The 14,189-nt window shown below is 38.8% G+C and overlaps 1 protein-coding gene across 1 annotated transcript; it reads left to right on the top strand.

Annotated features, from left to right (window-relative positions):
• Window positions 1-9,755: 9,755 nt before the first annotated feature.
• LOC111887048 (uncharacterized) lies at window positions 9,756-11,152 on the top strand. The gene is made up of 2 exons (XM_023883268.1): window positions 9,756-9,876; window positions 10,500-11,152. The coding sequence occupies exons 1-2, from the start codon at window positions 9,756-9,758 to the stop codon at window positions 11,150-11,152; spliced, it is 774 nt and encodes a 257-aa protein (XP_023739036.1).
• The last annotated feature ends 3,037 nt before the right edge of the window (window positions 11,153-14,189 follow it).

Below are 14,189 nucleotides of genomic sequence, written 5' to 3'. Positions count from 1 at the left end.
CGAGGAAACCTAGACCGCGCAACGTATGGCTCTTCGTACGCGATACGTACTCATACGATGGGCATCGGATGCGAACGTTGGGCGTATGTGAGGCTAGGTGTTACAATCCGAAGCGAGACCATGGACAGGAATCATCGGCCTAGATCATGAAACGTCATCAACTTTGGAGATTTGCTTCCCGACTTCTAGACTCCATAACTTTCGCCTATATCTACGCGTAGTTGGGATCGTACTCTACAACTTTCGTTTAGACTCTGTCGGCTAATTCTGGATTTATTTTTAAACTTATATTTTTTAATAGGTCGGGACAGGAATAGTCCGTTAAAAGTTCATAACTTCTTCATCTGACGTTTGCTTTCGTCTTTCTTTTTACCGTTAGGCTACTATTAACGAGATCTTCGATTCTCGTTTAGGTTGTGTCGGCTAAAAACCGCTCGATCTAATATTCGAACTTCGGGTTGTGTACTGCTGACACGAAACTTAGAAAAATCATAACTTCCTTATACGAAGTCAGATTTGGGCGTTATTTTTATGCACACTCTCGGTTTAACATATACTACAACTTTCGTTTAGATTACTAAGGCCAAAAATTCCTCTATCGTAAATTCACTATTTACGTCACACGGCGTCGTGTCGATTTTGTCGCGAAACTTCTACAGGCGATAACTTCTTCGTTATAACTCGGATTTTTGCGTTTTTTATATGTACGAAACCCTTGTGAAATATTCTACAACTTGGTTAAAATTACCCTTTCTAACTAATAGTTCATCAAAAACTCATATTTGATGCTCATAGTCTCTTAATTGACTAGCCTGGATCTACGGGCGTTACAATTATCTCCCCCTTAGGATGATTACCTCCCATAATCATCAACGAAACAGGCTTTGTATAATGAATCCACATGTTATCTCTTCATCCTAGGTAATAACCGTAACTTCTATGTTGCTTCGAACAAGTATCTAACTCTTGGACTCCTTGACTGCAGGCAGTGCTCGATCTTGCACCTGCTCCCTATCTCACGTTAGATCCCAAATTATGACATTCAAGTCACAATCTTGATCCTTACTGGAGACTGCTTCTTCTTCTTAACAAACTTAAGATCAGTTATTTTACTGCTACAATGAACCGATATGTCATATTCTAATGACCTATCATCGTATGTTACAACGCTTAGACTCAACTCTCTTAGAGTCAAATTCCATAACATAATATACCTTCCTTCATGTTCTAACGTGATATAATCACATTATAGCATGTAGTACTTCTAGCTACACGCTTCTTACCTTAACAATGGTTGCAATACTTCTATTGACCGCTTCGATTATCTTTCACTTCAATCTTCTGACTTAAGTTAGATGCTACATCGATCTTCGTACTTTGAACCACGTAACATATTCATCTTAGTCGGACTCGATTTGATATGACCACTAGGGTCAGATAAACAATCATCTTCTTAGTCATTACCGAAATGATGGTAACGACAAACATGAACAAAACAGAATCAACTAATAGTGCCTTGGTAAACTTGTGACTTTCCCCGATCCAAGCGTGAGTCCTGTGCTACCGGTAGTATAGGCCTCTACTACCATTCACACCTACTCATACTTGTCCCAAGTATTGTCTCGCAGTTCTCCAAGTTATTGTCACAAAAACAAGTTTTAACACATACAAATGTGTCCACACAATCATATAATTTTCCTTAGACTCTACTAGGAATCCATCCACGTGTATCTTCAATCATCAATTCTGCTTCAGCACGGTTGGTAATGGAAACTCCAGACGATAGATAACTTCCTGGATTATAAAAAGTTCTTTCTTTGTGCTAATTGAAAGTGTACTTCTCCCATACTAGGCATATTATTTATTAGATGCATTCTAAAGGCAAGATACTTCTCTTATGATATCTTCCAATAAGTGTCGTTCACTATTCTAATCTTTCTCGTTTGCTCTGTTTACTTAATTCGCTACGAGCCTTCACCATGGCGTTAGATTCATGGAAGCATGTGTTCAACATATCAAGACGAGAATATAGATAGAGGAAGGTTTTGACGCATATCCCTCCTTATAAATCCGAAAAGTTACATGCCAGTTCTAATATCGTAATTAAACATTTAGAAATCTGAACACATAAAATTTCCAGATCCAACAGACCATAGATCCGACCAAACATTAGCATCATAAAGAATCACAAATCATTTATCACATAAAAGCATGTTAGGCAACTTTTAGACACACTCCTCACGATCATCTCTTAGCATTCTAAGTTTAAGTCTAGAAATAAATCGTTATTCCTAGTTCGCTTAAACTAATGCTCTGATACCAACTGTGATATCCCCATTTTCACGGCCAGAAAAGACCGGTTTTTGTTTATGTTTTATTAAAACTTTGGGATGTCATCGTCAATATAGAAACATAAGCATAAACAAAACTTACATTCATTAATACTAGTGATTTACATCTCCTTAATCTCTCAGTGTAATGTAACTTCATATCGATACCTGTGATACAATAAACTTTAGTGGGCCAGGTTGGGAAACCTGGTGAGTACATAGGGTTTTCAACCCACAATAATATAATTATTATGTTTAATCATCAAACAATTAACCCAATTACCCATCCCCATTATCTTCGTTATTCTTAAGGGTCTACCCTAAGAATCATTTATCCTACATTCCTTCAATCCGAAGTCCATTTCTTCCAGGGTTTATACGACAGACACTAAGTCCATAGCTGACAATGCTCGTTCGTAAAGCACTAATTCCATAGCGGCTAAAGTTCATTCATCGGGTACTAAATACATAGCTACCGGTATTTATCTAATAGGTACTAATTCAATAGCTACCAACGTTTATCTATCAAGTATTAAGTCCATAGCTACAAGCGTTTATTCAATAGGCACTAAGTCCATACTCGTCAGGGTTTAGAGTACACCGGTGAACATGTCATTCACAACACCTACAGGAGCCTGCTATTGTTCCACTGAACTGTCTAGAATAGTCTGTGGTTGTCATCCATACTCTGCTAGATGACGGGGCTATCAGTTGGGTCATCGCTTGGCTCATCGCTTCTCACCATAATTTACTACTCATATATCATCGCTCATCATTCATCTCATCTTTCATCGCTCATAATTTACCTCATCTCTAATCTACCCATGTTTTACCCAACATATTTTGTAGATATAAAATACATATACATTTTAAATAATTTTAAACATGTATAAAATCGTTCATCCAGCATAGATAGCATATATACAAATAATATGCACACGTAGCACGTAATTTATATAAAATACTTAATATCTATGTGTAAGATGAAAGTAACTTTGCACTCACTTGTTAAAGTGACGACTTGATATTCGAGCAGCGCTTTGCTTCTTAACAATATGATTTCTTTCGATGAAACCTGGTATCATTACCACTAGATTTTAGTCTAATATTCATTGCGACTAATTATTAGTCTAGATTCATTATTAACTCAGAGTCTACTTCATGATCTATCAAGTAAGGAACAACCAGGTAGGATCATATCGGAGGTAGTGTCCGTTTGGTATACAAAGTATACTGTTTGGAAATCCCACTTTAAACCACTCACTAAATCACAGCCTGGACATCATTCCCGTAAGTAGATCAATCAGTATAACGACTTTGAATCACTGATAAATATTATTTATAGGTTCATAATAACAATATTATATTTATACATAAGCTATATTTAAAGTACGGTAGGCATATCTCACTTACAGCAGGGTTTTATTAAAAACCGGACTTCGCTGGAGCAGCTTTTCCGAACTAAAAAGCTCTTTTTCTCGAGGCTTCGGGAGACTCGGGGCTTCCTTCGGGTGCTAGGGGGTTTACCTAGGCTTTAGGGGGGTTAACGGGGTAGTGAGAGAGTATAGAGAGAGAAAGAGAATGGGAAATAAGTGAAGAGTTTGGCAGCCTTCACACGCCTTTTATAGGATGAGCCTCGCAGGTACGCGGGGCGTAAATCTTCGGACGTAGGGCGTACTGATGAGATCGTACCACACGCGTCGGCAAGCTACTGGGGCGACGTGGAGGCTTATGGACTGAGGAAACCTGGATCGCACAGCGTATGGCTCTTTGTATGAGAGGCGTACTCGTACGCTGGGTGTCGGATGTGAACGTTGGGCATATGTGAGGCCAGGTGTCACAATTCGAAGAGATACCATGGACAGCAAGCATCGGCCTAGATCATGCCACGTCATCAACTTCGCAGATTTGCTTTCCGACTTCTAAAATTCATAACTTTCGCATATCAGCTCTGTTTTTTGACGTTCTTTATGTCTACGCGTAGGTGGGATCGTACTCTACAACTTTCGTTTAGACTCCGTCGGCTAATTTTTACTTTATTTTTAAAGTTATATTTTTAACAGGCCGGGACAGGAATAGTTCGTTAAAAATTCATAACTTCTTCATCCGACGTCCGTTTTCGTCTGTCTTTTTACCGTTACGCTACTATTAAAGAGATCTTCGCTTCCCATTTAGGTTTTGTTGGCTAAAAATTGCTCGATCTAATATCCAAACTTCGGGTTGTGTACTGCTGACACGAAACTTAGAAAAATCATAACTTCCTCATACGAAGTCAGATTTGGGCGTTCTTTTTATGAACACTCTCGGTTTAACGTATACTACAACTTTTGTTTAGATTACTAAGGCCAAAAATTCCTCTATCATAAATTCACTATTTACATCACACGGCGTCGTGTCGGTTTTGTCGCGAAACTTCAACGGGCCATAACTTCTTCGTTATAACTCGGATTTCTACGTTTTTTATATGTACGAAACTCTTGTGAAATATTATACAACTTGTTTAAGATTACTTGTTCTAAATAATATTTCATCAAAAACTCATTTTTGATGCGCATAGTCTCTAAATTGACTAGGCCGAATCTACAGGCATTACAGACCACGTCTCTGCTAAGTTGAGGATCCTGGCTGAAAGACCCGAACAAGCCCTCAAAGAACAAGAAAAAATGTGGAAAGAAACCAATGAGAACCTCTTGAAAAGGGTGGAACATTTAAGAAAGGAGAAGGCCGAGAAGGAAGAGGAGCACACCGCAGAGATAGAGGAGGTGATCGTCGAGGTAAACGCTAGCATTGTCGTGGCCGTCTGGGAAGCCAAGATCAAACTAGTTGAAGATGTGGCCACCATGGGATCTTGGAACCTGGCAGGGTGGCGTGCCACTCTTGCACAGCTAACTAGTAAACCTGTTAACACCAATCAGCATCCTAAAGGGCAGCAGCCGAAGCCGAGCGAGGAGGAGAAGACCGCAGGCAATGATGACTAGTCTCTCGTCTAGGCCTGCAAAGAATTAGATTAAATAAGTTTTGGTTTTAAGAGGTGTAAGACAATTTAATTTTGTGTGGGTCATGCGACCCTTATAATCCATGCTTATGCTTGATTTTATATATATTTCTTTATTTATATGATTGTCTTGTGATTGTAGCAATAGGATTTCGAGGATACTTATAATCAGGATCTTAATGAGCTTAGGATTTGCAAGAACTCTCAAGATAGATAGAACCTGATTATCCTTAGGCTTCTTGGCCTTTAGGATTCACTTTATTTTGACTTAGGATAAGTGTAGAATTACAATTCCCTTGGTTAAATAGGATCTTGAAGTTCTCGTGTGGAAGGATCCTTGCTTTAGAGTTCATTGGGGAGGATCCTTGGTCGACTTTAACTTAGTGAGCTTGGGGAGGATCCGTGTTGGGAATTAATTGGTAATAAATCCAACTTGGGAAATAACTGAGAAAGCTCTTGTTTTGTAGCATGGTAATGCTACGAGTCTTGCATAATTTATGGGGGTTATCTCAATTTGAGGTAACACATAAGCGTCACGTACCTTAGTAAATTACTGGGGAAGATATCAAATCGCATGTGTTAGGGCCAGGATCCCAGAATTACATTCAGGATCCTCAATATTTCCAAAGCCTCAAGATCTATAAACATACTTTAGGATCTTGATTATTATCATTTATTTTCCTAACATATACAACGGTTGTACTCTTTATTTTTCTCACATGTGCAGAAATAGTCGACTAAAGATTTATTCTCAATGAAGAATCATCTTGACCAGGCAAAAGACCCGGAATACTAAGTCAAACAACGTTCAAATGTTGATTCTCGGAGGATCCCAGAATTATCGAACTTCTTGTTATTAGCATTAGACTATAAATAAAACCAGTATTCATCACACTACAGACACACTTAGCTCATCTATTATACTTGTACTTACACTTACACATTTATCACTGTAATCAACATTTTACATCAATAAAATAATCAACGCAGGTGATTATTATCACCTCCCAAGGTTTTGTGTCGGAGATCCTAGCAACGATCAAGGAGTTTCCTTATAAATCACATGTGTCAGTTTGATCAAAATCTTGTACTTGCTTTACCCTGAACATCACAACCTCTCATACAATTTGGCTGAGTTTCACTCGTGTAATTTTTTACCAAAACAATTTGGCGCCCACCATGGGGTCATGATGTTCTAAACCTTTCAGAAAATCATGTCTACACTACCTCCAGGCTCCATCAGGAGGTCCTACAAAGAATCCTGATGTGCCGAAGAAAAACACTCCTCCAATCACTACTCCAGGATTCCAGGATCCTACGATACTAGTCTCCAACAATGAGATTTTTGCCATGATGATGAGGCTGGAACAACAGGTGACTCAGCAAACCACAGGACGGTGCTCAAGTAAGTGGAAAGAATGAGGGAAGAGATTCGCAAACCACAGGAAGTTGCACCCTCAATCCTGCAACCCAGGCAGGGATGAGAATTTGGCCCGAAAACCCAAACCGAACTAGACTCGAATAAGCAATTCGATTCGGTTTTCAGGTATCTATATAAGGCTTATTCGGTTTTCGGGTTATTAGGTCCGGGTTACCCGAATAAGGGCTTATTCAGTCCAAATGGACCAAACCGCATATGAAATGTCACATTTTTTCCCCTTGCATGATTGCTTATTCGGTCTTGTGTTCTATCAATCGTTACCCAAAATACCCACATAATGTTTAATGTTTAACTTATATACTTATAGATAGATTTTTGGGTTGAATGTTTAATGTTTAGTGCTTAATATGTTGCTTAATAACTATATCTTAAGATTGTGGTGGTTGGATTTTACATTTTATATATCAAGAACAGTTTAATCCATGTTATTCGTGTTTATCATAAGCTACAAAAGTCATACAAAATACAATATTTATAATCACATAGTAAATGTTATTTGGGTTATTTGGGTTATTCGGGTTATTCGGCCCATTAATCATCTTGTACATGTTATTTAGGTTATTCGGGTTGGAACTGAACCGAACCGAATAATACCTGAAACGAACCGAACCCGTATTGCTTATTTGGTTCGGTTTTCGGTTCATACAAGTACCTTTATTCGGTTTTCGGTTTATTTGGGGTCGGGTCGGTTTGGTTCGGTTCCGACCCGAATAACATCCCTAAACCCAGGATCCTAAACTTCGACAGCGCGGGATCCTCTGGAAATCACCGAGAGAAAGGATCCTCAGTATCAACATCCACTCCTGTCTGGGATGTTACTCCTGAAAAGCGAACTCATGTGACTAAGCATCCCAATGAGACCTCCCTTACTCCTAATACTAAGGATCCTGGTAACTTCATAAATGATAATGCTTTTAACACCGACTCTATGGACCTTAATATAGGTTTAAGCCCGATCATGGCTAAGGAACTTCAAAAATTAAGGCGAATCATCTCGAGTGTGCCTGGAGTGGTCCAACGTATACCGGAAGCATCCCCCACAAGCCACATGATCTCAACATTTGTCCTAGCATTCAACAATCAATTTTCTTGTAGCAAAACATTCGAAAAGATCACTAGTCATCTTTATCGAGTGGTTCAGGATCCTAAGGAATCCCTTAGGACCTTTGTGAACAGGTTTGGTAGGGAAAGTTTGAGTATCCCTAACATTGACATGGAAATTGTACTTGAGTCCTTTAAAATGGGCTTAAAGAAGGACTCACCTTTCTATGAGGACCTCATGATGACTCCATGCAAAAGGATTGACGATGTTAGGAGTAGGGCACTACGATTCATATGGCTCGAACAGGACAAGGAGATCCAACAGAGGAGCAACCTACCAAGCTCATACGATCACCCCAATAGGAAGGCTAACTCCTCAACCCAAAGATCCTATAAGTAAAAACCATATTCCAAACCTGATCATCATAGGGCTAATACCCTTGAAGATGAAGGAGAGGAAGAAGACTTTCTTAAGATTACTGACTATTGCTTTTCTATGGATATTTCAAGTAAAATATTTGCTATACAGGATCTTGGAGACAAAGCAAGATGGGCAAGAAAGGGAGAAACATTCGCCACTTGGAAATAGAAATCCAAATGGTGTGCGTACCATGAAGACTTTGGTCATATCACAGAAAAGTGCATAGCTCTTAAAATAGAGATCAGCTACATCTTAGGAAAAGGATACCTCAAATAAATCCTTGGAAGAAGAAGGGAGGGATCAAAAGAGAAAGATCAGGATCCTCAGAAGATCCTCGACAAACCAGGATCCCCTCCTGCCAACGCCATGGTAATCAATGTGATCTATGGAGGATCTGACATTTTTGGTACCTCTTATTATGCAGCAAAGAGGGATGCCAAGGTGTGAAAACAAAGAAAGAATAAGGGCCACAAAAGAATACGTCAATCACAAACGAGAAAGAGATCACCTTCGATGAAGCAAATAGACAAGACATCCAAGATCCTCGCCAAGACAAATTGGAGATCACTATTTATATCGCCAACCATTTCATCAGAAGGATCCTTGTCTATAGAGGATCCCCAGTCAACATTTTAACTCCTTGACACGTTAAAAAGAATAAACATCCCGTAGTCCGAAATAGTTAGAAGATCCTTAGTGCTGATTGGGTTCAGTGGTGAAACCAAACACATAGTCGACAAGAAAAAGCTACTTATATACATCGAGGGGTAAACACTATGCAACGTTTTTGTATAATTGATATGTTATCCTCTCGTAATGTTACACTAAGTAGACCATGGATCCACGAAATAAAAGTTGTCCCATCGACATATGATCAGTGTGTGAAGATGCCTACCCAATGGGGGACAGTGAAGATCACAGGAGATCAACAAGAATCCAAAATGCCTGAACAAATCGATCAAGATCTAATAAACTTCCTCAAAGAAAAAGCAAGACATTTTCTTGGAAGCACGAGGACATGACAGGTATAGACAAAAATATAATAACACATAAACTTAACATTGATCTATCTTTCAGACCAATACACCAAAAGAGAAGGAAGTTCTCACCAGAGAGAAGCCAATTTATACAAGAAGAAGTAAAAAACTTCTCAAAACATGAATAATCAAGGAGGTGAAATTCCCAAGGTGGCTAGCTAATATGGTCATGGTACAAAAGAAAAATGTTAAGTGGAGCATATGTGTAGAGTACATGGATCTTAACAAGGCTTATCCCAAGGATCCTTTTCCTCTACCAAACATAGACTCCATGATAGACGCGACAACGGGTCATGAATTATTAACATTCATGGATGCTTTAGCGGGATTCCAACAGATCTAGATGGAACCATCCAACCAAGAGGATACGACATTCATATCTCCAACATGTATCTATTGTTATATTGCCATGCCATTTAGTCTTAAAAATGCAGGTGCAACATACCAAAGGCTAGTCAACAAGATGTTCAAATAGAAACTAGGGGACACCATGGAAGTCTACATTGATGACATGATGGTCAAGTCTAAGAAAGTTGAAGATCATCTCAAGGATCTTGAAGAAGCCTTCAACATACTGGACGAATATAACATGAAGTTGGATCCCTCCAAGTGTCACTTTGGAATGAGATCGGACAAGTTCCCTGGATAGATGGTGACCAGAAGGGGAGTTAAAGCAAGCCCAGAGCAAATCAAGGCCATCCTCGATCTAAGATCACCATCCTTGACAAAAGATATTCAAAGACTAACAGGAAGAGTGACATCCCTAAACATGTTTATCTCAAGATCCTCAGAAAGCTGCAAGCCTTTCTACGACATCTTGAAAAAGAAAAAAAGGTTTGAGTGGACCAAGGAAGACGAAGATGCTTTCCAGGAACATAAAAAATATTTAAGTTCAGCACCCCTATTGGTAAAACCATTAGATGGGGCTAACATCCCATCTACCATGTAAGTAAAAGTCTCTTGGATCCTTAGACCAGGTACTCCCACCTTTAAAAACTTATACTTGCATTAGTAACTGTTTCTACTAAATTAAGAAACTATTTTGAAACACATCCTATAAATGTAAGAACTAATTATCCCATTAAGAATGTTATGAGAAAACCAGAAATGTCAGGAATGATGGCAAAGTAGTCTGTGAAACTAAGCACATATGACATAAAGTATGAGCCAAGATCTGCTATAAAGTCTCAAGCATTGGCATATTTTGTGGCTAAATTTAGTGATGATCTATAAGATGAAGTAGAAATAGAAGCCAAACAACTTCCAGAAAAAGAAAACATGGGAAGATGGACACTATTCACAGGTGGAGCATCAAACCAAAGAGGAACTGGCCTAGGGATCATACTAAAATCGCCACAGGGGGACATCCTACCACAAACAATCAGTTGTGAGTTCAATGCAGCAAACAATGAGGTAGAATATGAGGCACTAATCATGGTAGTACAGTTAGCCAAGGATCTTCAAATCAAGGATCTTCAGGTATTCGTCGATTCTTTATTATTGACTAACCATTTTAATGGATTCTATGCAGAAAAAGGAGAAAGACTAGCACTATATCTCCAGATCCTCATAAATATAGCCTTAGATTTCGAAGCATTTAGTCTAAACCAAGTTCCTAGAGAAGAAAATGTTGAAGCAGATGCTTTAGCCAATCTAGGATCTTCTCTTAGGATCCCGCTAGAAACCAGGATCCCGATAATCCAAGTGTTGATCCCAGCGATCGAGGATCCTGCCAAAAGACTAAACGATCCCAACGATCATGAGGAAACTACCAACGTCGCTACTATCGAAGACCCTAATCCTCAATTTCCTTATCAGCATCCTAACATCAAGAATCCTTCCCCAACCAAAAGATCTTGGATCCAACCTATTTTGGAGTACCTGTAGAATGGCAGGATCCCAAAAGAGGAAAAAAGTGACAGAGCGTTCAGAACAAGGGTCTCAAGCTTTTTAATAATCCAAGGTAAATTATATATATAAAATCTATGGTAGGTCCATATCTTAGATGCTTTGAAGATCATGAAACTGTAGAGGGTCCAAAGGATATACATGAAGGAGACTGCGAAAATCACACTGGGGGCAGATCCTTATGCTCCAAAGCGTTAAGAACAGGATACTACTGGCCTACCATGAAGAAATATTTCTTCCTGCATGCTAAAAAATGTGATGCTTGAAAAATACATAGCAACATCCTACATCAACCAGCAGAACCTCTACATCCTATCATCTTCCCTTAGCCATTTTATGAAGTGGGAGATGGATATAGTCAACAAATTTCCAATAGCTCCTGGAGGAAAAGCCTTCATGTTGGTGATGACCGGCTACTTATCGAAGTGGATAAAAGCCAAAGCTTTTACTCAGGTAAGCGACAAAGAGGTAGTCTCCTTTATTAAACGCAATCTTGACCAGGTTCGGGATCCCTGTCGAAATCATATGCGACAACAGATCCCAGTTCATAAGCAAAAGGACAAGAGACTTTTTCCTGAGTTGGGGAATCAAAATGATAATGTTCACTCCTGTTCGCCCTCAAGCCAACGGTCAAGCAGAATCTAGCAACAAAATCATAGTAAATAACTTGAAGAAAATGTTAGATGAAAAGAAAGAAAAATGGGCATAAGAACTTCCTTTTGTCCTATGGGCAGATAGGACCACTTCCAAAGTAGCCACAAGCCAAACTCCATACTCTTTGGTGTTCAGAGCAGAAGCAATGATCCCCATTGAAGTGGTGATCCCAACAGCAAGATACCTATTTCAAAGTCATGAAAACAAGAACAGGATCTTGGCCCATGATCTTCATACTATTGATGAACTCAAGGATCTAGCCAAGATCCACGTTGCTGCTCATCAATAGAGAATCACCAAGGCATACAACAAGAATATAAAACTCAGAAGATTCCAGATAGGAGACTTGGTATTAATGAAAACATTCCAAAACACCAAGGATCCTAGTGTAGGTAAAATGGCACCTAAATGGGAAGGACCGTATCTCATAGATGTTGATGTAGGAAATGGGGCATATTGGCTAGCTACCCTCGATGGAGATGTCCTGCCAAGATCCCAGAATGCTTTACATCTTAAATCTTTTTTTATGTTAGTAAGGTTAGTCATTTTCCAATGCACTCAAGGTACACATACTCTTTACCTTTTACCCTTTATTTTTATTACTATTTTCTGTCTTCAAATACCAATAATAAGTTAAGAATTAGAGCGGCGTTGGCTAGACTAAAGCCCACTCCTAGCTAATGGTTGTTTTGCGCAGAGATTCAACGATCCTGACACACAAGGATTCTAACACACAAGGATCCTGACATACAAGGATACTAAAACACGAGGATTCTGACACATTAGGACCTTGACACATGAATATTCAAGGATCCTAGCATACAGGGACCTTGACGTTTATGTACCTTGGCACTTAAGAGTCCTATAGCTATAATGTTCTATAATCCTTAACGACTGTGATATGCAAGTATCCTAGTAACTAAGAATAGACACTAATCATCTCTCCTATGAGTAAGGGTACTTAATTCCTCTAAGGTTTAAAGATTTAATTACCTCTTTCATACGAGTTAAGGTATCTACACCTTGCTTGGACTCACGTTATCTAAATATGGGATGTGAATAAGGGGATCTTTTCACGTTGCACTAACTTGGCAACCCTCTAATTTCTAAGCATAAGTTAAGATCCCAAAGTTAAAATCTAAGATTTATAACATTGACATGTTATCTTAAGTTGGGATCTTCTCCAGATAAAATCTAAGGTTTATAACATTGACATGTTATCTCAAGTTGGGATCTTCCCCGGATAAAATCTAAGGTTTATAACATTGACATTTTATCTCAAGTTGGGATCTTCACCAGATAAAATCTAAGGTTTATAACATCGACATGTTATCTCAAGTTGGGATCTTCCCCAAATAAAATCTAAGGTTTATAACACTCTCATGTTATCTCAAGTTGGGATCTCTTCATAAAACTACTAAGGTTCATAACATTTTTTACGATTTGAGATCTTCCCCAGTAATCTGCTAAGATTGGGATTTTCCCATAAGGTTTTTCAAGAATTATGATACTAACATATTGCTTGAAGATGGGATACTCCCCAAAAAATATGCAAGACTTGTAGCACCATCATGTTGAAAACAAAAGTCCCCTCGGTTGTTTTCCAAGTTGGAGTCATTTCCAATCGATTCCTAAGGTGGGATCCTTCCTAAAGTTTACTAAGTTGAAGACGATCAAGGATCCTCCTTGATGAACTTTTAAAGCAAGGATCCTTCCATATATGAACTTCAAGATCCTATGGAACCAAAGACATTGTAACTCTACACTTCTCCCAGGTCAGAAGAAGGTGAATCCTAAAGGTAATAAAACCTAAAGATAATCAGGTTCTACCTATACTTATTTTTAAGTTATTTCTTCTTATGCGATGATTGAAGATTTATCATCCTACATGGATCTCAACTATTTTGAGATCCTAAATGGGTTACTGACTACTTTCAAGTTATTTAGGTCCTAAGAGTTCTTGTAGATCCTGAACTCTTTGGGATCATAGTTATAAGGATCCTCATAAGTCCTACTGCTACAACCACTCAATCCAATCAAGCATGCAAAGAAGTATAAAACAACTATAACATTAAAAGGGTTGCCACCAACCCCAAAAAAGAAGGAAATAATAATATTGTCTTACAAACCCAGATTGATTCAAAGTGTTTTTTAAGAAACCAAATCAATCTTAAACTACAGATTGATCGCCACCACCCGGAACCACCTCCATGTTGTTCTCTCCCTCCTTCAACTGCAATGCACAATCCTAAATAGCTTTCATAGGCTTGCCAGTCAACCTGTTCAGGGCCTCACGCCATTCGGCCACGTCCCAATATCCCATTTTCTCCAGATCCTCCGCAAGCTTGATCTTCGTCTCCCA

The sequence above is a fragment of the Lactuca sativa genome, chromosome 5 (genome assembly GCF_002870075.4).
Source record: "Lactuca sativa cultivar Salinas chromosome 5, Lsat_Salinas_v11, whole genome shotgun sequence".
In the NCBI taxonomy this organism is placed as follows: Eukaryota; Viridiplantae; Streptophyta; class Magnoliopsida; order Asterales; family Asteraceae; genus Lactuca; species Lactuca sativa.
This window is presented reverse-complemented; position numbering and strand designations above follow the sequence as displayed.

Excerpts from the sequence above, each read along its gene's own strand:
- LOC111887048 (XM_023883268.1), top strand. The coding sequence starts at position 9,756 with ATGGAAGTCTACATTGATGACATGATGGTCAAGTCTAAGAAAGTTGAA. Across the intron at positions 9,877-10,499 it reads GAAGTTGGATCCCTCCAAGT|ATGAAGTAGAAATAGAAGCC; the intron begins GTCACTTTGGAA and ends ATGATCTATAAG.